Source organism: Piliocolobus tephrosceles, chromosome 14, assembly GCF_002776525.5.
Source record: "Piliocolobus tephrosceles isolate RC106 chromosome 14, ASM277652v3, whole genome shotgun sequence".
NCBI classification, from domain to species: domain Eukaryota; kingdom Metazoa; phylum Chordata; class Mammalia; order Primates; family Cercopithecidae; genus Piliocolobus; species Piliocolobus tephrosceles.
The window spans coordinates 6,847,341-6,872,584 of record NC_045447.1 but is presented as its reverse complement, the minus strand read 5'-3'; the positions used below and the strand labels follow the sequence as shown (position 1 = coordinate 6,872,584).

The 25,244-nt window shown below is 45.8% G+C and overlaps 1 protein-coding gene across 8 annotated transcripts in view; it reads left to right on the top strand.

Annotated features, from left to right (window-relative positions):
• Window positions 1–25,244, top strand: part of PRRC2B (proline rich coiled-coil 2B) — a 108,640-nt gene that overhangs the window by 56,848 nt on the left and 26,548 nt on the right. For 7 of the 8 annotated variants that reach the window (XR_002732556.1, XM_023216923.3, XM_026457133.1 and 4 more), the window contains 6 exons: window positions 5,867–5,957; window positions 10,231–10,423; window positions 16,166–16,484; window positions 19,299–19,489; window positions 22,477–22,672; window positions 25,015–25,231. Coding sequence is in view for 7 of the 8 variants with exons in the window: in XM_023216923.3 (XP_023072691.2) it covers window positions 5,867–5,957; window positions 10,231–10,423; window positions 16,166–16,484; window positions 19,299–19,489; window positions 22,477–22,672; window positions 25,015–25,231 (1,207 nt within the window). In the remaining variant the exon portion in view is untranslated. The remainder of the gene's footprint in view (window positions 1–5,866; window positions 5,958–10,230; window positions 10,424–16,165; window positions 16,485–19,298; window positions 19,490–22,476; window positions 22,673–25,014; window positions 25,232–25,244) is intronic. The other variant, XM_023216924.2, reaches the window with a different exon arrangement.

Here is a 25,244-nt window from a genome sequence, read left to right as displayed (position 1 = left end):
TTCCTAGGTTGCAGTGCAGTGATGTGATCAAAGCTCACTGCAGCCTTGAACATGTTTGTCTTTTTAATTTTAGCCATTCTAGTGGGTGTTTAGTGGTGTCTCATTGTGCTTTTAATTTGTGTGTTGCTGATGACTAATGATGATAAACACACTTTTAGGTGCTGTTTGACAACTGATATATTGTCCTTTGTTTGGTGTCTGAATTTTAACAGTGATAGGATACCAGCCCTGGATACAGACCCTTTGCAACTTTTATTTTGCAAATATATTTACATATCGCATTCTTTGTCTTAATTTTTTTTAAACACTGTTTTGATGAGCAGAAGTTTGAATTTTGAAGTTTAATTTATAAATTTGGGTTTTTTTGTGGTTATTATTTTTGTGTCCTGTTTAAAAAAATGTTTGCTTTCCCTTGGTGGTAAAGATATTCCTAGATGTTTTATAGTTTTAACTATTAATTTTAGGTCTTTGATCCACATTGGATTAATTTTTGTATATGGTATAAGATAGGAGTCAAGGTTTGTTTTTTCCCGTATGGCCAGTTCTCCACAACATTTGTTGATAAGACTTTCCCTATCGAATTGCTTTGGAACCTTTGCCAAAAATCAATTGACTGTAAAAGCATTGGTCTATTTCTGGACACTGTTCCATTGATCTATTTGTTCCTCATGCCAATACCACACTGTGGGTTTATAGTAAATTTTAAATTTCGGTAGTGTAAGTTTTCCAACATTGTTCTTTTCCAAGATTGTTTGCTTCCACATAAATTTAGAATCAACCTGTCAGTATTTACAAAGAGCCTGTGGGCATTTTGATTAGGATTATGTTGAATCTATAATGAGATAAGTGACATCTTAATTTTTTGTTTGTCATTTTTTCCGAGACAGAATCTTGCTCTGTCGCCCAGGCTGGAGTTCAGTGGCACGATCTTGGCTCATTGCAACCTCCGCCTCTCAGGTTAAGTGATTCTTCTGCCTCAGCCTCCTGAGTGGCTGGAATGACAGGCGTGCACCACCATGCCCAGCTAATTTTTGTATTTTTAGTAGAGATGGGGTTTCACCATGTTGGCCAGGCTGGTCTCGAACTCCTGACCTTGTGATCTGCCTACCTCAGCATCCCAAAGTGCTGGGATTACAGACATGAGTCACTGCGCCTTGCCTGACATCTTAACTTTGAAACTTGGTGGTGTGTTTTTTTTTTTTTTTTTTTGATATGGCTGGAGTGCAATGGCATTATCTCAGCTCACTGCAGCCTCTGCTTCCTGGGTTCAAGTGATTCTCATGTCTCAGTCTCCCAAGTAGCTGGGATTACAGATGTGGGCCACTTCGCCCAGCTAACTGTTATATTTTTAGTAGAGACGAAGTTTCACCATGTTGGCCAGACTGGTCTCGAACTCCTGACCTCAGGTGATCGGCCCGCCTTGTGGCCTCCCAAAGTGTTGGGATTACAGGTATGAGCCACCGTGTCCAGCCCTTAATTTTGAATCTTTAGGTTCAGGAACCTGGTGTATCTCTTTTTTAGGGCTTTCATTTCTCTCAGCAGTGTCTTTAGAGTTTTCTTGTAGAGGTCCTGAATGTTCTAGAAAAATTGTTAAATTTATTCTAAGGCATTTTATGGTTTTTTGATGCTATTATAAATGCCATTGATTTCTAAGAACGATTTTATTTTTCAAGGGTTTGCTGTCGTTATATAGAAAATATAGCTGAGGCCGGGCGCAGTGGCTCACGCCTGTAATCCCAGCACTTTGGGAGGCTGAGGTGGGTGGATCACAAGATCAGGAGATGGAGACCATCCTGGCTAACATGGTGAAACCCTGTCTCTACTAAAAATACAAAAAATTAGCCAGGTGTGGTGGCACGCGCCGGTAGTCCCAACTACTTGGGAGGCTGAGGCAGGATAATTGCTTGAACCGGGGAGGCAGAGGTTGCAATGAGCCAAGATTGTGCCACTGCATTCCAGCCTAGGTGATAGAGCAAGACTTAGTCTCAAAAAAAAAAAGAAAAGAAAAAGAAAATAGAGTTGATATTTGTTTTTTTGTATTCACTGGTACCAGACACTTTGTTGAGTACGTTAGTTTTACTAGTTTTTGTTGATTTCTTAGAGTTTTCTACATAGACCCTTATGGAGTTTGTAAATAAGGAGTTGTCTTTTTCAGATTATGTGCCTTTTATTTATTTATTTGTATTTGCCTTATTGCACTGTGGTATACTTCTAGTACAGTGTTAACCTCAAGTTCTTTCTGATCTTAGAGCGAGAATGTTTCGTGTGTCAACATGAGGTGTTAGCTGTGGGTTTTTCAGAGATGCTGTTTTTCAGATTGAGGATGTGTTGCCTTCTGAGTCTAGTTTGCGGAGCCTTTGGGTTTTTTGTTTTTTTAAATTATGGGTATTGCATTGTGTTCACTGCTTTTCTACATCCGTGGTCATATTATTTTTCTCTTTTATTTTGATAATAGATTGCATTGATTTTTTTTTTTAATGCTAAACCAACCTTGCGTTCTTAGAATAAACCCTCCCTTTTTGTATGCCTAGACCCAGTTTGTTAATATGTTATTAAAGTTCTGTCATGAGGGATATTAGTCTGTAATTTTCTATTCTTTTAATGTCTTTGTCAGGTTTTGGTATCAAGTTATGCTGGGCTTATAAATGAGTTGTGGAGTGTTCCTTCTCTACTTTCCTAAAAAATAAGATTGGTATTTTTGTAAGATTGGTATTACATATTTTTCTTTTTCTTTTTCTTTTTTTTTTTTTTTGTTTTTTGAGACAGGGTCTGTCACTTTGTCACCCAGACTGAGTGCACTGCTGCAATAATGGCTCAACGCAGCCTCAAACTCCTGGGCTCAATCTTCCTGCCTCACCTTCTGAGTGGCTAGGATTACAGATGTGGGCCAGTGTGCCTGGCCAGTATTACTTTACCAGCGAAACAGTTTTGCCCCTGGAGCTTTCATTGTGGAAATGTTTTCAGCGATTTATTTGATTTGATTAGTTAGGAGACTGTGCAGATTTCTTATGTCATTTCCTGTGAGTTTTTCAGTAAGTTATGTTTTTTGAGGAATTTTTTCATTTCTTTTGAGTTGTTGAAATTATTAACATAAAGTTGTTGAAAATACATTACAATATCCTTTTGATGTCTGTAGGATCTATAGTGATTTTTTTTTTTTTTTTTTGAGACGGAGTCTCGCTCTGTCGCCCGGGCTGGAGTGCAGTGGCTGGATCTCAGCTCACTGCAAGCTCCGCCTCCTGGGTTTACACCATTCTCCTGCCTCAGCCTCCCGAGTAGCTGGGACTACAGGCGCCCGCCACCTCACCAGGCTAGTTTTTTTGTATTTTTTAGTAGAGACGGGGTTTCACCGTGCTAGCCAGGATGGTCTCGATCTCCTGACCTCGTGATCCGCCCGTCTCGGCCTCCCAAAGTGCTGGGATTACAGGCTTGAGCCACTACGCCTGGCCTGTAGTGATATCTTTTAGTTCCTGATAATTTATATACTACTTTTTCTTCATTTCTGCCAAGGAATTGAATTAAGTTTTATTAATCTTTACGAAGCAGCAGCTTTTGGCTTTGTTCATTTTCTCCATTGTTTGACTTGTTTTCTGTATCTATTTTAAATGATTTTTTAAATCATTGAGGCAATTTTTTATTATTGGGGCATTTCTAGATTGCTAATTTAGATGTCTTATAGCCAGAGAGCACATTCTGTGTGATTTCAGTTGTTTTCAAGTTAGTAAGACTTGTTTTATGACTAAGATATGATCTGTCTTGGAGAGTATTTCAGGTGCACTTTGAAAAGTATATATTCTACAGTTGTTATTGGGCGTCATGTTTTATATGTTCCAACTTAGTCAAGGTGGTTGATGGTGGCATTCAGATCTTATTGTATATTTACTGATATTTTTGTCTGCTTCTGTCAGTTAAGGAAAGTGAGATGTTAAACTCTAATTATGCATTTATCTCTTTCTCCCTTTTATACTGTTGGTTTCTGCTTCATTTATTTTGAAGCTGCTTACACACATTTATAGTTTCCATGCCTTTCTGGTGTGTTTCCACATTTCCCTCCTTATCTCTAGTAGTCTATTATCTTGCAGTCTCTTTTATCCTGTGTTCATACCATTGCTCTGACTTACTGTTTCCAGGGAATATCTTTTTCCATTCTTTTCCTTTAAACTCCTTTGTGTTTGTATTTAAAGTGATTATTTAGTAGACAGCACATAATTGCAACTTGCTTTTTCAGTTCCTAACTCTGCCTTTTAATTAGATTGAGTTTTTGTTGTTACTTTTTAAAATTTTTTTATTTTAACTTAATTTATTTTTTCTAGAGATGGGGTCTTGCTCTGTTGCCCAGACTGGGTTTTAAATTCCTGGGCTCAAGCAGTCCTCCCGCCTTAGTCTCCTGTGTAGCCAGGACTGCAGGCATACATCATGGTGCTCAGTTAGCCTTGTGTTTGAGGCAGGATCTTGCTGTGTCACCCAAGCTGGAGTGTGCTGGCACAGTCACAGCTCACTGCAACCTCAACTTCCTGGGCTTAGGTGATTCTCTCACCTCAGCCTCCAGAGTAGCTGGGACTACAGGTGTGCACCCCTATGGCTGGCTAATTTTCCGTATTTTTAGTAGAGATATGGTTTCGCCATGTTGCCCACGCTGGTCTCAAATTCGGGCCTCAAGTGATTTTCCTGCCTCGACCTCCCAAAGCACTGGGATTACAGATGTGAGCCACTGTGAATTATATGATTATATGATTCACATAATTTTAATACAATTATATGATTGACATGATTGTCATATAACATAAAATTTACCTTTTAAAGTCTATGGTTTAGTGGTTTTTAGTATATTCACAAGGTTGTACAACTACCATGACTCTTCAATTTCAGAATATTTCCATCACTCAAAAAAGAAACCCAATACCTGTTGGCAGGCGCTCTCTGCCACCTCCTAATCCTGTGGCAAAAATAAATCTACTTTCCATCTCTATGGATTTGCACATTCTGGATATTTCCTATCAGTGGAATCAATATGTGGCCTTGCTGGTGGTCTGGCTTCTTTCAGTTAGTATAATGTTTTCACAGTTAATTGTGTTATAGCATGTGTTTGTATTCATTCTTTTTTATGACCAAATAATACTCCATTGTGTGGACCTACCACACTCTGTTCACACAGTCCTCAGTGATGGATGCTTTCTGCCATCTCAGCCACTTGGGCTGATCAGTGCCTAGGGCAAGTAGTAACTCACAAATCTCCCAAGTCAAGCTTCTGTATTATAAGGGTAGACAACTACTTGGTTTCTGCCTACTTTGTTCACCCTCTTGGACCTTGAGATAGATTTTAAAGATTTATTGTTCAGATTTAAGAATTGTTACCTGTGGGATGGTTAGTCTAACCAAGCTGCCCTGCTCTTACCAGAAGCCAAAACTGCCCTTCAGTCACAGGGGGAGGCAGCCAGGTGATTGACTCAGCTCCTCTGTTGGGATAGCAAGATTCCTGGCCAAAGGAAGCTCTCCGATGGTGCCTGGGCACCACTGACCTTTTCTTTTTCTTTTTTATTTTTTTGATACGGAGTCTCACTTTGTCGCCCAGGCTGGAGTGCAATGGCATGATCTCGGCTCACTGCAACCTCTGTCTCCTGCCTCAGCCTCCTGAGTAGCTAGGATTACAGGCATGTGCCACCACGCCCAGCTAATTTTTGTATTTTTAGTAGAGGTGGGGTTTCAGTTACCCCATGTTGGTCAGGCTGGTCTCAAACTCCTGACCTTATGATCCGCCCACCTCAGCCTCCCAAAGTGCTGAGATTACAGGCATGAGCCACCGCGCCCGGCCACCACTGACCTTTTCATTCTTTCTCATTCTTCCTGGGCCCTTCTGCTGTTGTAGGCCTCCATGAAGAAGTGGACTACTCTGAGAAACTGAAGTTCAGCGATGATGAAGACGAGGAAGAAGTTGTGAAGGACGGCAGGCCAAAGTGGTAAGGACCTGTCCCTGCCCCATCAGCGTGAGTGCATCCCTGCTTGGTGCTGCTGTGTGCCGAGAGCATTTCCCAGTTTCCATAGCAACCTGGGTGGGCAGACAGATGCTGTTTCCAGTTTCTTCTGGGGGTGACAGCTGCTGCTGATGGCTGTGAAGGAGGGGAGCCACAGTTTGCCTGCAGGTGTGACTGTGTCCTGTGCATAGTCGGCCTTTCCACCACCACATCAGTGTGTCCCCAAGTGTGTTATGCAGACCACGTCTTCATGGATTGCTTGTGGCTGTTGTGCCCAAAAAGGCTTCTGTGGCCAAGAAAGTCTGGGAAACCTCCCTGGGTTCAACTTTTTTTTTTTTTTTTTTTTGAGACAGGCTCTCACTCTCGCCCGGGCTGGAGTGCGGTGGCGTGATGTGATGTTGGCTCACTACAACCTCCATCTCCTGGGCTCAGCGATTCTCCCACCTCAGCCTTCTGAATAGCTAGGACCACAGATGCACGCCACCATACCCAGCTATTTTTTGTATTTCTGCTAGAGATGGGGTTTTGCCATGTTACCCAGGTTTGGTCTCAAACTCCTGGGCTCAAGCAATCCCCTGTGCCCAGCCTCAATTTCTTTCTTTACTCCAAATTCCTCAGAGGCTTGAACATGATAAAGTACACTGGGGGCTGGGCACGGTGGCTCATGCCTGTAATCACAGCACTTTGGGAGGCTGAGGCAGGTGGATCTCTTGAGGTCAGGGGTTTGAGACCAGCCTGCCCAAGGTGGTGAAACCCCGTCTCTACTAAAAGTACAAAAATTAACCAGGTGTGGTGGCATGTGCCTGTAATCCCAGCTACTCAGGTGGCTGAGGCAGGAGAATTACTTGAACCCGGGAGGCAGAGGTTGCAGTGAGCGAAGATTGCGCCACTGTACTCCAGCCTGGGCGACAGAGCAAAACTCTGTCTCAAAAAAAAAAAAAAAAATTACGTACACCGGGGAAGTGAAGAAGCAGAATGCATGCCAGCTTTCCTGAATTAATTTGAGCATGTTAATTTTGTCTCTTTTTTTTTTGATCATTTCCTCAGACTAGTTTAGGTTTACTTAATTTCCTTTAGAAAATACTGCATTGTACTGTCATCCCTCCAGTTTTTATAATGTTAGTAGCATTTGCTAGTACTTTTAAAATAATACCCCACAATGGCTGGGCGTGGTGGCTCACGCCTGTAATCCCAGCACTTTGGGAGGCCAAGGCGGGTGGATCATGAGGTCAGGAGATCGAGACCATCCTGGCTAACATAGTGAAACCCCGTCTCCACTAAAATTACAAAGAACTACCCGGGCATGGTGGCAGGCGCCTGTAGTCTCAGCTACTTGGGAAGCCGAGGCAGGAGAATGGCGTGAACCCAGGAGGCGGAGCTTGCAGTGAGCTGAGATCACACCCCTGCACTCCAGCCTGGGCAACAGAGTGAGACTCTGTCTCCAAAACAAAACAAAACAAAAAAATAACCCACAATTAGCCAGGCATGGTGTACACCTGTAGTCCCAGCTACTCATGAGGCTGAGGTGGGAGGACTACTGGAGTCCAAAAGGTTGAGGCTGCAGTGAGCCATGATTACACCACTGCACTCTAGCCTGGGTGACAGAGCAAGGCCCTGTCTCAAAAAATTAATAACAACAATCGTACCTGTGGTTGTTACAATTTGTATTTTTTGAGTACTAGCAAGTAAGAATTTTTCCTTTGTATAATGCCTGTTTCCTTCACATTTATCACTGCTTTCCTTTAAAATGTGTTTTATATTGTTTAGATGTTAATGCTTTGCTGTTGTCTTGCAAATATTTTTCTCTTTGTTTTCTTGTCAATAACTGAATATTTGTTTAGTCAAATCTGTGAGTCATCTTTTTCTTTGTTATTTCATCCTTTACTTAAAAGCTCCTAAAATAAGTTCCCATCTTCTAGAAGGAGTTGGTAATAATCTTTGCTACTCTTTTTCTGATGACACACAAAAAATGAAATACTGTAATGTCCTTTCATGCTGTTTGATTTCAGCTGAAGCTTTGGATGCAGTCGGGACGTACCTATGGGGTCAGTTCCTGGAACACTAAGCTCAGAAGGAGCTGTGATCAAGAATTTAAATCAAAGGCAAAGACATAAACTCTTAGAGCCTGATTAGAGCAGTAGGACACTCTGTTCCTTGTCTCTTTGAGGTGATGGGAACCAAATATTGCCCTGAAGGAATTGGACATTGGTTTTGGAAGCAGTTTTGCCCCTGGCTTTGACCACTTCAAAATCAGAGTGCCCGAATGACCTCCTGAAACCTGCTCTTTTTCTCGTGTTCCCTGAGCTGGTTGGTGACCTGGTAGAGACTTAGTGCAAGCGTCCATGTCTTATTTGGCATCTTTATTTCCTCATACACAATTGGCTCCCAAAACTTGCCCTGACTCTGTCTCCTCTTTTCATTTTCTCTCGGGCCACTGGGACCTCCTCCTTTTCCAGACCATCCATGGGTCCGCCAGTTCATCTCCATCCTTTCAGCCTGTCCTCTGTGGCCCATCCTTCACACCCTGTCCATAGTCATCTTCTAAAAACACAGGTCTTTTAGACAGGTCAGCAGCTTTACTGTGGTCTCCATTTCTCACAAAGTCAAGTCAGAATCACCGTTGTCCCCTCTGTAATCTCCTAAGCCGTGTTACCTGCCTCGTCTTCCCTCCCTCCCCATGTACATGTGTATGGGTAGACATACAGGCCCACACATACGCCATCCCTGATTCCTGCTTTTCTGTGATCTGCGGTGTTATCAGGCCCTTGTCAATGCTTTGCCCCAGTCCCACTGCTTCCACTGTGAGGCGTCCAGATGAGCATGGCACCCATCTCCCTTCTTGTCCAGCTGCCCCTGCAGCTCTGTTTGAAATGCCTCTTCCTTTTCCGTGGGCTCTGCTTGTCTCCTCTTGCTCTTTTTATTGTGACGCTGTTTGTTATCATCTTATGTTCTTTTGAGGGGCATTTATTGAGCAACTGGCTTGTGCAGAGTATAGGAAGGGAGCTGTACCAAAAGGAGACTGACATGGACCTGGGAGTCCTGATTCAAATCTGTGAGCTCCTCCCTGTGAGGGGTGCCCCCTTAACCTTGATGAGACTCAGCTACTGACTTTTTAAAGCAAGGGTGTCCAATCTTTTGGCTTCCCTGGGCCACACTGGAAGAGTGTGTCTTGGGCCACACATAAAATACACTAACACTAACAATAGCTGATAAGCTAAAAAGAAAAAGTCACGAAAAAATACCTCATAATGTATTATTATTATTATTATTATTATTTTTATTTTTTGAGACGGAGTCTCCCTTTGTCGCCTAGGCTGGAGTGCAGTGGCCGGATCTCAGCTCACTGCAAGCTCTGCCTCCTGGGTTTATGCCATTCTCCTGCCTCAGCCTCCCGAGTAGCTGGGACTACAGGCGCCCGCCACCTTGCCCGGCTAGTTTTTTTTTTTTTTTTTTTTTTTGTATTTTTTAGTAGAGACGGGGTGTCACCGTGTTAGCCAGGATGGTCTCGACCTCCTGACCTCGTGATTCACCCGTCTCGGCCTCCCAAAGTGCTGGGATTACAGACTTGAACCATTGCGCCTGGCCAATGTGTTTTTATTGTTTTCTCTCTGGGTTGGGATCTTGTTCTGTTGCCCAAGCTGGAGTGTAGTGCCGCGATTTTGGCTCACTGCAACCTTCACCTCCAGGGTTCTAGCACTTCTCCCACCTGAGCCTCGAGTAGCTGGAATTACAGGTGCCTGCTACCACACCTGGCTAATTGTTGTATTTTTAGTAGACACTTGGTTTCACCATGTTGGCCTGCCTGGCCTGAAACTCCTGACCTCAAGTGATCGGCCTGCCTCAGCCTCCCAAAGTGCTAGGATTACAGGCATGAGCCACTGCGCCCAGGCCCTCTTGTAATGTTTTAAGAAAGTTTACGAATTTGTGGTGCACTGTATCCAAAGCCCAGGGCCATCCTGGGCCACATGTGGTTGGACAAGCTTGCTTTAAAGTGAGGGTCATGAGGACTTTTTTTGCATCAGTGAAATAGTGTGACACATCCTACCTGGGGCTCTGTTTATGAGAGTGACTTGATAAATGGTGGTGCTGAATTGTGGAATTCACATGGAAGTGGTGGGAGTGGTGGTCCATTCTAATGAAGGAAATGATCTGGACAACAATGGACAACTGACTGTGGAATTCCCAAGGCCTCTGACCAGTGACATCAGACATGCTTGGCCTGACTGCAAAAATTAACATTAAATGTGGTTTGTCCTAGGAACAGTTGGGACCCTAGGAGGCAGCGGCAGTTGTCATTGAGCTCTGCAGACAGTGCGGACGCTAAGCGGACTCAAGAGGAAGGGAAGGATTGGGCTGAAGCAGTGGGTGCGTCCCGTGTCGTCCGAAAGGCACCAGACCCTCAGCCACCGTCCAGGAAGCTTCATGGCTGGACACCAGGCCCTGACTACCAGGTACCAAGGGCCCTTGGCTGTCCTATGTATTTGTACTTCATTGAGTTCAGTGGCTGGGTTTCTGAAAAGTCCTAAGTGGGCATTTCTTTTTCATTTTTATATTTCTTCTTTTTTTTAAAGTATTTTTTTCGTAGAGACGGTCTCACTGTGTTGCCCAGGCTAGTCTTAAACTCCAGCTCAAGTGGTGCCAAAGTGCTAGGATTATAGGTGTGAGCCACCATGCCCTGCTATTTTTACTTTTTTTGAGAAAAGGCCTTGTTCTATCCTTCACCTCCCACCCTCAAGTGATCCTCCCACCTCAGCCTCTTTGAGTAGCTGGGACTACCGATGTGCCGCCACATCTGGCTCATTTCATTCATTTTTTTTGTAGAGATGAGGTCTTACTGTGTTACCCAGGCTGGTCTTGTGCTCCTGGGCTTAAGGGATCCTCCTATCTCAGCCTCCCAGTGTGCTGAGATTATAGGCATGAGCCACTGAGTTTGTCCTCTCGTTTTAATTAAAATAAAAAATAAAAAACAGCCGGGCATGGTGGCTCACACACTTTGCAAGGCTGAGGCAGAGAGATTGCTTGAGAGACCAGGAGTTCAAGACCATTCTGGCCAAGACAGCAAAACCCTATCTCCAAAAAAAAAACAGCCAAAAAAATAATTAAAATAGCCTCAAAGTGATAGAAAAGTTGGAAGTACAATACCAACGATATTTTTTCTAAACTGATTGAACAGTAGGTTGACAGCCTGATGAGACTGTACACTGTGGTGCTTGTTTCCTACCAAGATGGGGACATTCCACCCAGGTAACCACAGTGAGTTCCAGGAAATTAGCCTTGATAATTGATTGCCATTTAATCTGCAGACCCCATTCAGCTTTTACCAGTTGTCCCATTAATGTCCTTACTTGAAATAATCCAGTTCAGAATCACACACCTCTGCCCTTCAGTGTGGATCCGTTCCTCAGCCTTTCTTTCACTTTCATGACTTTGAGGCTTTGGAAGATTACAAGTCAGTGGAGTGCCCCTCAAATTGGGTTTATTATCATCTTTCTTGTGAAGAAGTCCAAGATTTCCATCCTTGGCAGGGATCTTCAGGCATGACCTGACTTTTCTCATTTCATCCCACCAAGGCAACCACGACCTCACCCCGTCCCCCTCTGGCTACGTGCGCTTTGGTCTCTTGATTAACGGGGTGCCTGCCAGCTTTCATGCTGTAGTGTTACTCTTTTCCCTATTTGTAGTTGATAATAATTTTTTTGGGAGAAACTTTGAGTCTGGACATCTCGTTTTTAATTAAGCTTTCAGTTTATTCATGTATTTACATCAGTGGGTGGTAATCTGCTGCTCTTACCCGGTTGGCCATTGGGAGTTCCTTCAGGCCAGTGCATGTCATTTTTACCTATTCTCCATCCTTTTTGGAGCCCTCCCTTCATCTTTCCTGGATGCATGACCTGTCTTGTCCTGGATCAGCCCTTTCTCCATGAAGTCCTAATTCCTTTTAGTGAAGGATGGTATTTAGAAACCAGTGTCTGAGCCCCAGCAGTCTCCTTGCTGCTGGGGTGTCACTGCTCCTGGGCCTCCTCAGCAGAGGTATATGTGTGTGCACAAATACACACATTCATACCTGTATTATTTCTATGTCTGTCCATCTTGGAAACTGTGTTCTCCTTGATACCTCCAGTTCCACAGACTTCACTCCACTTCCTCCCAGCGCATGTTTGCACCTCCTTTCTCTCACAGTGAGAATCTGTCTCCCATCGTCCCTCATATTTATACTCACTTGGTCAGTCTCCCTGTGTGTGACCAATCTCATTTCTGCTGCCACACTCTCTCCCTTGCACAGGTGCCCTCCTTGCCACTCAGATGTTATTGTCCCCACTCCTGGATACCCTGAATGTCCCTGCTGGGTCAACTCTGCCTATGAATGTCGCCCTCATCTAGCTTGGGCTCCAGCCCCATACCTCCATGTGTGTGCCCTCCTCCCCTTGCCTGTGCTCTAACCATTTGGAGTGCAGTGAGCTGCGAGGACTCCCCGGCACCAGGCACCTGACTCGCATTGCCACACCTAATGACTCTGGGACTGGACTGTTGAGTGGGAGGGCTGGGGAAGGGGGAGTCATGACTTTGAGTACACTTGGTAAAACCTGCTATTTTCAATGCTCTTTGTTATTTATTTATTATTACTTGTTTTTGGAGACGGAGTCTCACTCTGTCGCCAGGCTGGAGTGCAGTGGCGCAATCTTGGCTCACTGCAACGTCTGCCTTCTGGGTTCAAGCGTTTCTCCTGCCTCAGCCTCCTGAGTAGCTGAGACTACAGGCGTGCACCGCCATGCCTGACTAACTTTTGTGTTTTTAGTAGAGACGGGGTTTTGCCATGTTGGCCAGGCTGGTCTCGAACTCCTGATCCACCCACCTCGGCCTCCCAAAGCGCTGAGATGACAGGCGTGAGCCAGCGCGCCGGCCTGCTCTTCGCTATTGAAAGGGCTCCTATTCCACATTCTTATGAAATGAAAATGCCCCTTAGCTGCAGTCTTCTTATTTGAGTAGTTATTATCTGCCAGGCACAACATACGTGCTGGGTACAAGAGACACAGAAGTGAAACAAAATAGACACAATGCCACTGCTGTTGGAAATTATTCTGCAGTTAATCCACATTTTCACTCACATGTTGAGGTTGCTCAGTATTCCTTTTTTTCCCTTTTCACCAGTTAGGAAGTAGTACTGATCAGTATTCAAAAGGTTTCACTTTAACCTACTCATGACAGCACTGTAAATTAACTGAACATCAACACTGATGAAATCTACGTATTAAATTTATGTATTCAAGGCATCTTCTGACCAAATTTCCAGTTTCCTTTCCTTTCCTTTTCTCTTTCCTTTTCTTTTCTCTTTTCTTTTCTTTTTTGAGACAGAGCCTCACTCTGTCACCCAAGTTGGAGTGCAGTGGTGTGCTCTAGGCTCGTTGCAACCTCTGCCTTCCAGGTTCAAGCAGTCCTTCTGCCTCAGCCTCCCACGTAGCTGAGATTATAGGCGTGTGCTACCACACCCAGCTAATTTTTGTATTTTTAGTAGAAATGGGGTTTCACCATGTTGCCTAGGCTAGTCTTGAACTCCTGACCTCAGGTGATCCACCCACCTCAGCCTCCCAAAGTACTAGGATTACAAGCATGAGCCAATGCACCCGGCCTCTTCTGACCAAATTTTTTAAAAAATGGTCTGAATTTGCCCAGCCGCAGTGGTTCACAGCGGTAGCAGCCGCAGTAATCCCAGCACTTTGGGAGCCCAAGGCAGGCGGATCACAAGGTCAGAAGTTCTAGACCAGCCTGACAAACATGGTGAAACCCCATCTCTACTAAAAATACAAAAATTAGCCGGGTGTGGTGCGGCGCACCTGTATTCCCAGCTGCTCAGGAGGCTGAGGCAGGAGAATCACTTGAATCCAGGAAGCAGAGGTTGCAGTGAGCCAAGATTGCACCACTGCACTCCAGCCTGGGCGACAGAGCGAGACTCTGTTTTTTAAAAAAAAAAAAAAAGGCCAGGCGTGGTGGCTCACGCCTGTAATCCCAGAACTTTGGGAGGCCGAGACGGGCAGATCACGAGGTCAGGAGATCGAGACCATCCTGGTTAATACGGTGAAACCCCATCTCTACTAAAAATACAAAAAAACTAGCCAGGCGTAGTGGCGGGCACCTGTAGTCCTAGCTATTCAGGAGGCTGAGGCAGGAGAATGGTGTGAACCCGGGAGGCGGAGCTTGCAGTGAGCCGAGATGGCACCACCGCACTCCAACCCGGGCGACTGAGCAAGACTGTATCTCAAAAAAGAAAAAAAAAAAATAGGTCTCAGTTCAAATTACTTTGCAGAACATTTAGTCTATAAAATGATCACTAATTTCAGGGCTGTTTAGGAAGGCACGTCAAAGATCTTGACGATGTACGCGTGCCCTCTGAGTCTGTTATTTCCTTTCCAGGAAATTATCTGAAGGAAGTAATCAGGGCTAGGTGTGAAGGCTATGTGCAGTGGTATATTGAATCCCATGGGATAAAGGCAGATAGGCAGATTTTGGTATGAGCCATGAACTGATCAATACACAGCCATTAGAAAGGTATGGATGCTCATGTTCGATGGCAAAGTGAAAGGAAACTGCATGCTTCGGCTCCGATGATATTATATAAAATGTACCTTCATGCTTCTAAATTGGAAATTTATAATCTTATGATTATAGTACTTATCTCTGGCTTATGAGAAGTTAATTTTTAGGAAACTGCTTGACTACAGTAAATTTGTTGTATATTTCTTTTACCGAAGTGTAACTCACCTACAAGAAAAGGCCTAGATCCTGTTTCTTTGGTTTGATTTTTGACAGCTGTATACATTTATGTTAACTAGCATTCAAAACAGGAAGTCCTGTCTTTTTCTGATAGTCAGATCTCATTAGAATTTCAGTGGCCGGAGCTCAGGTGACAGCTGTCCATCATTTGTGCCGTTGCCAGATCTGCGTGCTTGACCCCTGCAGACCAGTGCGAAAGGGCCCCAGTGTCGAGCTTTTCACTCTGCGTCTTTGGCACTCTTGCAACCAGCAAGAAACTCAGAAATGGACAAATATCCAAAAGAGATTTTTTTAGGCATGCCTTTTTTTTTTTTTTTTTTTTTCTTTTGATGGAGTCTAGCCCTATCCCCTGGCTGGAGTGCAGTGGTGTGATCTCATCTTACTGCAGCCTCCTGGGCTCAAGTGATCCTTCCCGCCTCAGCCCAGTAGCTGGGACCATAAGCATGTGCCCATGCCCAACGAATTTTCCTAATTTTTTTGGGGGGGGGGTATATATGGGGTCTCACCATATTGCCCAGGCTGGTCTTGAGCTCCTAGGCTCATGCAGTCCCCCACGTCGGCCCCCCAAAGTGTAGGAATTACAGGTGTGAGCTACCGCACCTGGCTAGACATGCTTGTTTTTTTTTTGAGAGATGGAGTCTCCCTCTGTTGCCCAGGCTGGAGTGCAGTGGCATGATCTTAGCCAACTGCAACTTCTACTTCCCAGGTTCAAGCGATTCTCCTGCCTCAGTTTCCCAAGTAGCTGGGACTGCAGGTGCACGCCACCATGCCTAGCTAATTTTTGTATTTTTAGTAGGGATGGTGTTTCATCGTGGTGGCCAGAATGGTCTTGAACTCCTGACCTCAGGTGATCCACCTGCCTTGGCTCCCAAAGTGCTGGGATTACAGGCATGAGCCACTGTGCCCTGCTGACATGCTTCAGTGTCTGACAGCTTTATGTCTGACAGTGAATTTCATTTTGCCAGGGCTCTTTCTACCCAGGGATTTATGTATTTTTGTGCGGGCAGGAGTAGCAGTTTCATGACCCAGGAATGATCAGTGTGTGGCTTCCTGTTCTGGTTTTTAGCCATGGAGGCCCTTAGCTTGCATGCCCATCAGCAGTGGTGAGAGTGTTTCCCGCGTGTGGGTCGCATATTGCTTTGCAAACGTGGTTTTCACCTTCACCATCCTAAGAGCTTCCTTTGTTGTCCCCATTTTAAAAACAAGGAAGTGAGGTGTGGAGAGTTGGCACTTGGCCTAAACCACATTCTACATACAGCAGAGGCCAGAGCAGGATTCAAACCCAGCTCTGTCTGCCGCACGCCTGTGCTGCCCCTTGAAGGTGCTTGCGGATCTTGGGAGGAGAACTGATCCCAAAGTGGGAATGATCCCTGTATCCCGGGTCCACGACCCACCACCTTATCTCGGAGATGTTCTCTTGGCAGAAGTCCTCAATGGGCAGCACGTTCCGGCAACAGTCCGTTGAGGACAAGGAGGACAAGCCCCCGCCGAGGCAGAAGTTCATTCAGTCAGAGATGTCCGAGGCGGTGGAGCGAGCCCGAAAGCGCCGGGAAGAAGAGGAGCGCCGAGCCCGGGAAGAGAGGCTGGCCGCCTGTGCTGCCAAACTCAAGCAGCTGGACCAGAAGTGTAAGCAGCAGGCACGAAAGGCAGGTGAAGCCCGGAAGCAGGCCGAGAAGGAAGTGCCCCGGTCTCCAAGTGCTGAGAAGGCATCTCCCCAGGAAAATGGCCCTGCTCTCTGCAAAGGTAAGAGCTGGGCCCTCTTCCCACCAACTGGAAACTCTGGCCTGTTGTCATTGGCTTGTTACTTGCAACTGCCTTCCTTCTTAGCTAGCAGAACCTATGGCTTACAATGAGATCGTATAGGGAAGCATTGGTTATTAAGAGCATAGGCCTGGGTCAAATGCCTGGGTTCTGATCCTGTTTGAACTTCTTTTTTATAATTTCAACTTTTACTTTAGTGTCAGGGGGTACATTGTGTGATGCTGAGGTTTGGGGTATGAATGATCCTGTCACCCAGATAGTGAGCATAGTACCCAATAGGTAGTTTTTCAGCCCTTTTTCCTTCTCCCTCTGAACTTGTTTAACTGGTGAGCACCTCACCTCTCTGAAGCCTGTTTCTTCATCTTCATACGTACCTGCCAGCATGCGGAGGGGTGTACAGCACACTCGTTTCTGGGACATTGAAACCATGCATCTACTCACTGGTGATGCTCATCATTGTCACTATTATCATCACTATCCCTGCCCAACCAAAGACACATGTGCTCCAGGACTTTAATAAAACCACAGATCCTTTAACACGGAATAAAAATAAGCCCACCTGCTTGGTAGAATACAGTTTTTCCTGGTGTTGATTCTAAAAGGAATGGATCACATGGCCCTATTTTTTTTTTTTTTTTTTTTTCTGAGACGGAGTCTCTTTCTGTCACCCAGGCTGGAGTGGCACGATCTCTGCTTACTGCAACCTCCGCCTGCCAGGTTCAAGCGATTCTCCCAGCTCAGCCTCCCGAGCTGCTGGGATTACAGGTGCCCGCCACCATGCCCAGCTAATTCTTGTATTTTTAGTAGAGACAGGGTTTCACCATGTTGGCCAGGCTGGTTTGGAGCTCCTGGCCTCAAGTGATCCATCTGGCTCGGCCTCCCAGAATGCTGAGATTACAGGCATGAGCCTGTAATAGGGCCAGGCAGCATGGCCCTATTTAAGAGTGATAAGCAGTGCTCTGTAATGCAGAATGTCTCTTTTAGCAATTTTAAAGAATATAGGCCGGGCGCGGTGGCTCAAGCCTGTAATCCCAGCACTTTGGGAGGCCGAGACGGGCGGATCACGAGGTCAGGAGTTCGAGACCATCCTGGCTAACACGGTGAAACCCCGTCTCTACTAAAAAATACAAAAATCTAGCCGGGCGAGATGGCAGGCGCCTGTAGTCCCAGCTACTCCGGAGGCTGAGGCAGGAGAATGGCGTAAACCCGGGAGGCGGAGCTTGCAGTGAGCTGAGATCCGGCCACTGCACTCCAGCCCAGGTGACAGAGCGAGACTCCGTCTCAAAAAAAAAAAAAAAAAAAAAAAAAAGAACATAATCAGCTGTTTTCTTTGTAATTTTCTTAAATATACTCAGATCAGCTCTTGTTAGGAAACAAGGGGATGTTTGAGGCTCTGAAAGTTTTTCAGGTTAGAGAGCCCTAGCACCCTTCTGGCCAGGGAACTCATCTCTAGTTTTCCTTCTACCCTCCTTTCATTAAAGGTTGAGTGAGGACTGTGCCAGTCTTATAGGGAAGTTGCACTGAGCATTTTCTGCATTTTCTGCACTGAACATTTTCTGAAAACAGGCACTGTTTTCAGTATATTATTGTAATTAATTTAATTCTCACAGAAGCCCTTGGTGAACACATGGTAGTTATTCTTATTTGCAGATGAAGAAATGGCCAAGGAGAGCCTGAAAAATGTGCCCAGGTCACACAGCCTTTCTCTTGTTTTTGTTTTTTTTCCTTTTTTAAAAAATTGTTTTTTCTTTTGTATCCTTGCCAGCAGGAAGCCATACACAATATTTCCATATGTTGAGTTCCTGCTGTTCAGATGTTGGATATGTGGGCTGTCACTGAGTTCGTGGCTGTTCTCTGTCAGTCCTTTTTTTTTTTTTTGGGAGATGATGGAGTCTTGCTCTGCCACCCAGGCTGGAGTGCAATGGTGCAATCTCACTGCAACCTCTGCCTCCTGGGTTCAAACATTTCTCTCACCTCAACCTCCCATATAGCTAGGATTACAGGCGTATGCCACTATGCCCGGCTACTTTTTGTACTTTCTTTTTTTCTTTTGAGAAGAAGTCTCACTCTGTCGCCCAGGCTGGAGTGCAGTGGCGCGATCTCAGCTCACTGCAAGCTCTGCCTCCTAGGTTCACGCCATTCTCCTGCCTCAGCCTCCTAAGTAGCTGGAACTACAGGTGCCCGCCACCACGCCTGGCTGATTTTTTGTATTTTTAGTAGAGGCAGGGTTTCACCATGTTAGCCAGGAGGTTCTCTATCTCCTGACCTCGTAATTCACCCACCTCGGCCTCCCAAAGTGTTGGGATTATAGGCGTGAGCCACTGTGCCCGGCCAATTTTTGTACTTTCAATGGAGATGGAGTTTCACCATGTTGGCCAGGCTGGTCTTAAACTCCTGACCTCAAGTGATCCACCCGCCTCAGCCTCCCAAAGTGCTAGGATCACAGCTGTGAGCCACCGTGCTTGGCCTTATTAGTCCTTTTTAATAAAACATCTTCCACCTGAAATCAGATCTCGGCTCTGCCACTGACTGTGTGACCCTGGACATTATCTAACCTCTTGACCCTTAGTGTCCTAGTCTGTAAGGTGACAACAAGTGGAGCCTCCTCACGTGTGTTGTGGGGAGTCCCTGAGCTCATGCACGTGGTACGTTTGGTGCAGGCCCAGGGTTCAGGGACGTGACTGTTCTAGCAATAGAGCGTACGTGCCAACAGGAAGAAGTACTTGCTTGTAAACACTTGGTTGGTTGAGCTTCTGTGAGCTCACTGTGTTATTTCTCTGCTGGTATATTCTCTAGGCTCCCCAGAATTCCCTGCCCGAGAGACCCCCACCACGTTCCCAGAAGAGGCACCCACAGCGTCCCCAGCAGTGGCACAGAGCAGCAGCAGTGAGGAAGAGGCCAGAGAGGCTGGGTCCCCTGCTCAGGAGTTCAAGTATCAGAAGTCCCTTCCTCCCCGATTCCAGCGCCAGCAGCAGCAACAACAGCAGGTAAACAGATGAGATGGTAAAAGCCTGTGATAAACAGGCCTGAGTGCCGAGTAGATACTTCCCGTCACCATCCCCATGCCCACCTCCAACTTAGAAGAAGTCCAGAATACCCCTTATGTGCCCCCAAGACCAGAGGGGACCTCAGGAGTTGTACCTCAAAACTTACTGACCTTGGTAGATCAGCCCCTGGCCATTATTTATTTCTCCAAGCGGTGGAGGTCCCTGGGAATGAATGTAGCCCTTGTGGTTTATTGACCTGGTTTTCTGATATTAGTAAGGAACCTGTTTAGTGCTGTATGCAGTGAGCTCCATTTTTCTAGTGTGCAGGCTGGTTGTTTTATTTAAGAACAGTGCACCTTGGACATTCCTTAGAGGACAGTGTGTCCCGCCCTGGGATCCTCCCAAGGTGTAAGGGAAGCCCGTGAGCTGTTTCAAGACCTGCCAGAGAGAGGCATGTCACCTTTGGGTTATGGACATAGGTTTGCAGGTTTCAAGTTGGACAGCTCCCTTCCCGATGTTGCTGTTGAACTAGTTGTGCATGGCCTTGGACGGGTCAGTTACACCCCTCTCACCTATATTTCTTCATGTGTAAACCAGGAAGAATGAATACCTGCCTTTCAGCATGGCAGAGCGTTTCATGCCATAACACCTATAAACTGGTTTATCGGTGTCACCGTTATTGACTTTTTATAAACTTTATTTTTTAATAAATTTTAAAAGGGACCTACTTTTTGTCATAAAGATCATGTGGATAATGGTTGTAATTCCACAAATCTCTCCTGAAGCACTCATCAGCAATCGTGCCTACTAGAGCAGTAACAAGTAAAAGAACACAGTAGTCAATACTGAGGAATAGTGCATTTTGTTGGGAAACTGAGGTGATACATAGACATTACTTAGTGCACACCAAACAGCAAGGTGTGCAGTAAATTATTACTAATATTAGCCGAAAATATTTCAAAACGTGTGGGCTGTGGAGAAACAAACCAAGGACTTAAGGCTTTTCCCAGTATCTCACTTAATTACCTTTAAACTTCTCTGCTCAGCCTCTTCTCTCCTCTGGGCCCTTGGGAGCATTCCAGGGACTGCCTTTAATGTGATTTTAGAGCATGGGAGCGTAGGCGAGCACTGCACAGTTACTCATGTTCGTGGGTTATAGAATTACTGATGGGGGAGAGCTCTGGAATTACTTGTGCCAAACCTAGCAGTGACAGTTGCGCTAGGTAACTCCTTGGGGTGTGGAGGGAAGTGATGGGTAAGTCCTTCCTTAAGAATAGAAGGAATTGCCAGGCGCGGTGGCCCACGTCTATAATCCCAGCACTTTGGGAGGCCGAGGCAGACGGATCACCTGAGGTCAGGAGTTCGAGACCAGCCTGACCAACATGGTGAAACGTCATCTCTACTAAAAATACAAAAGGTAGCCAGACGTGGTGCCGTGCGCCTGTAATCCGCTACTCAGAAGGCTGAGGCAGGAGAATCGCTTGAACCTGGGAGGTTGGAGGTTGCAGTGAGCCGAGATCGCACCACTGCACTCCAGGCTGGGTGACAGAGCGAGACTCCATCTCAAAAAAGGGAAGTCTGAAGCACAGGGCAGCCTGTCTAGTCATAATCGCTGGAAACCTAGGGTGCAGACAGGAATTGGAGCTGGGAGATGGAGGCCCACAGCCTTCTCTGTGGACTGGGAGCGTGAATGACTCAAGTCTCTTGATTGATGACCTGTATTTATTGAGTGCTCTTAATAGGCACTGGGAGCACCAACAGAACCGTCCAGGAAATCAGCTCAGGATGTGCTGTAGACTGCCAGGCGGATTGGCCACCTTTTTGTTTTCGGAATGGAAGGATGTGTGCGGGAGGCTGCTTGGGCGTCCTCAGAGTGTGAGGCAGCAGTGAGTCCTTCCCCAAGGCCAATTCAGGGTTCCTTTAGGAATTAGCACCCGGGGTCACTGATGGGATAGAGCAGGGTCTGAAATGAACCCTCTTGAGTCAGGCAAGAGCCTTGATTTTGAATAGTTGACTGATACTTTGTTTACCCATTTGTGCAAATGTTCTGTATCCCGAGTGTGGTGCTGTGGGCAAGGGTGCACAGGGAGTCTCTTAGGGTTCGGTGAGGGTTACCAGCAGTCCAAACCATCAACTGCTGTGAGTGCAACAAAGGAGCACTGGCCATTCCATGGGAGCAGAGAACCAGGGACCTGGTCTCGTCTGGGCGTAACGACAGGCTTCCTAGAGGTTGTGTTGAAGCTGGAAACCTGGATTTAGGGATGGAGGGAAGAGGCGCTTACCTAGGGGCCCCAGTGTGTTCCCATGGCCTGAAGTGGTGGCAGGGATATATTGGAGCAGAAAGCAGAGGGCCAGTCGTGCAAGGCAAAGCTAGAGAGGCAGACTGGGCAAAGTCACATGGGACCCAACCCTCACCCTAACCCCGTAGGTCACGAGTAGCCTCATAGGATTTAGGCTGTTGGGTGGAGAGCGGTGGAGAACCACTGAAGGCTCTTTTGAGCTAGGGGTCGACCTATTGGGCATGGGGTGTCTGTGTGAAAAGATCACCCTAGTCGAGGATGGAAAATGGATTGAAGAGGCCAGGAGGGAGCAGGGAAGGGATGCTGGTATATTATTTAACCTCAGGTGGTAGCTGCAGACAAGGAGCGAAGTGGCCAGCGTCCAGACATACTGTGGGAGGCTGCTGGTGGATTCCAGGAGTGTCTGATCTAAGTGAAAACCTAGCCTGTCTCGTGTACCACAGGCGCAGATGGGCCTCCATTGTGATAATGGCTTGGCTGTCTACCAGCCTTGGACAGGGACCTGAGCTTGCAAGCTGTAACACATTGGGGGCTCCCCCTTGAGCAGCTGCCCATCCCTCCCCTCCTTGGTCTTCTGTTCTAGGTGGGCTTTTTGTGCTGCCTGCTGGAAAGCTGGAAGGCGTGTGTTGGGTGGCATCTCAGCCCCCCGCCGCACCAGCCTGACCAAGTCTCTCTCTTTGAGGGCAGGAGCAACTGTACAAGATGCAGCACTGGCAGCCGGTGTACCCCCCACCATCCCATCCCCAGCGCACCTTTTACCCACACCACCCCCAGATGCTGGGCTTCGATCCCAGGTGGATGATGATGCCTTCCTACATGGACCCACGCATCACGCCCACTCGGACCCCAGTGGACTTCTACCCCTCTGCCCTGCATCCCTCAGGTAAGCACTGTGGTCTAATGGTCCATACCTGTATCACCCAGGATAGCGCGGTGGTCAAGGGTGTCATCTTGAGTTAAACAGATACACCTGGATTTTGGTCTGGCTCTTTGTCATGTACACGACTGGTCTGAATTTCAAAGGACTCACTGGCAAAGTATAGGTACAGTAATAGTTCTGTCATAAAGATTTGTCGGGAAAGTCATGAAGATCGTGTATCATAAATTGCTTTACTTAATTTTAGATTTCTTCTGTGTCGTTTTGTCCTTCTCATTCCTAAATGTTCTTTGTGCTGTCTCTGTTTTCCTTGATTAGTCTTTCCCAAGATTTGTCTAGTGCCTTTTTAAAATCAGTATTTGGGCTTCTTCATTACTGTATCTTTTTTGGGTTTTATTTTAATAATGTCTGGTTTTTGTTTTCTTACTTCCTTTAAAATATTATCATATACTTAGTTTACTAATTTCTGGCTTTTAAGATTCTCTTTGTGGTACTAATTTCTAATGTAGTTGCTCTGTGGTCAGATAATATGGTCTGTGTGTTACAGACCAGGGGTCACCAAACTTCTACAAATGACCAGATAGTCTTTTAGGCCTTGATCAACTAGTCAGTTTTGGTGTTGTAGGACGAAAACAGCTGTAAACGATAGTAAGTGAGTGAACATGGTGGTTTTTCCATAAAACGTTACTTATAAAAACCTGCAGCAGGCTGAGTTTTGTTTAATGGCTGTAGTTTGCTAACCAATGCCTGACTTAGGTTGCTGGACATTTGTTGGGTTTTCTCTGTAACCACTTCTGTGGTGATTCTTTTTTAACATTCTACATTTGCCTGAAAAGACTGTATTCTCTGGTTGGAGATAGTCCATTAAGTTGAGCATGCTAATTGTGTTGTGCAAATGTCTTCATCATTGCAAGTTTTTCTCCCTTTGACCAGTTACTAAAAGGTGTTTTAAAATGTCCCACTATGATTATGGATTTGTCAAATCTTCTTTGGGAGCCTGTCAATTTTTGCCGTGTCTATCTGGAGGCATACAGGTTTAGAATTTCTGTATCTTGTTCCTCCTATCCTTACGTAGTACCCTTGTTATCATTAATAGTGCTCGCTATCTTTATTGCCTACTTTGTCTGATAGCAGTATAATAATTCTAGTTTTTTGTTTATAAGTATTTGAAGTCTTTTGTTCCAATTTTTACAGTTAGCTTCTTTGAGTCCTTATTTTTTGGGAGTATATCTTTGTATCTACAAGATGTGTATGGCTTTACCATTCTGAAAGTCTATGACTTTTAATTGCAAAAGTTGGTCCTTTTAGATTTATTGGGATTATTATTATTGTTAGAGACAGAATCTTGCTCTGTCATGCAGATTGGAGTGCAGTGGTGAAATTTCAACTCACTGCAACCTCTGCCTCCTGGGTTCAAGCGATTCTCCTGCCTCAGCCTCCTGAGTAGCTGGAATTACAGGCACCTGCCACCATGCCTGGCTGATTTTTTTTTGTATTTTTAGTAGAGACGGAGTTTCACTATGTTGGCCAGGCTGGTCTCGAACTTGACTGACCTCAAGTGATCTGCCTGCCTTGGCCTCCCAAAGGGTTACAGGCATGAGCCACCACGCCCAGCCTTATTGGGGTTATTATATTTAGATTTTCCAACTATGATATTTCATGCATTCCATTCTTATTCTTATCTTTCTATGCCTTTTCTTCTTATTCCTGCCTTTTCTTGATCCTATTATTGTTTTTCTTTTGCTTCTACATTTCATTTCTATATGTTAGTGGTTACATGAACATTCTAACATGCACCTTCAACTTAGCAAAGTATTTGGGGAGGTAGAAAGTCTTTGTCCCTTAAACCCCCATGAAAGTAAGCATGTGAGTCTGAATTCCTGGGATGGGGACAGTTGTTTCCCTGCCCTGGTCCAGGCCAGACAGACCGCCAGTCTGTTCCCAGTAGTAAAGTGCATATGTCTATCTAATGTGCCTTTTGAGGATGTGGCCCTTTTGGGTCTTTGTTTTAAACAGTGTCTGAGTTGTATCTCCCTGCCCTGTGTAGAAAGACTTCATTCCCTGTCCTGTGAGTGTTAAGGACCAAGCCCATATCTGACAAATGTGCTTTTCTTGCCCGCTTCCTTGGACTTCACAGGTCTTTGAACCAGGCAAGGTGCATGTGTGTGTGCTTTCAGAGGTCCTCAGGTCAGGAAAGATTAAGAGCCCTGTGATGTGTAGGTGGGTGGGGTGCTGTATCCACGGGACAGTCAGGGTAACTGTTGACTTCTTTGGGCCTTTGGTTGAGCCTGAGATTGGAGCAGGGCTTTCTAAATGAGATGATGTAGATCAGTCTTTGCCTTCTTCAGGACTGATGAAGCCCATGATGCCCCAAGAGTCCCTCAGTGGGACAGGCTGTCGCTCTGAGGATCAGAACTGTGTGCCCCCACTCCAAGAAAGAAAAGTGACCCCCATCGATTCACCCCCTGTGTGGAGCCCAGAGGGCTACATGGCACTGCAGAGCAAGGGCTACCCGCTCACGCATCCGAAGTCGAGCGACACCTTGGCCATGGACATGCGTGTCAGGTGAGATGAAGCC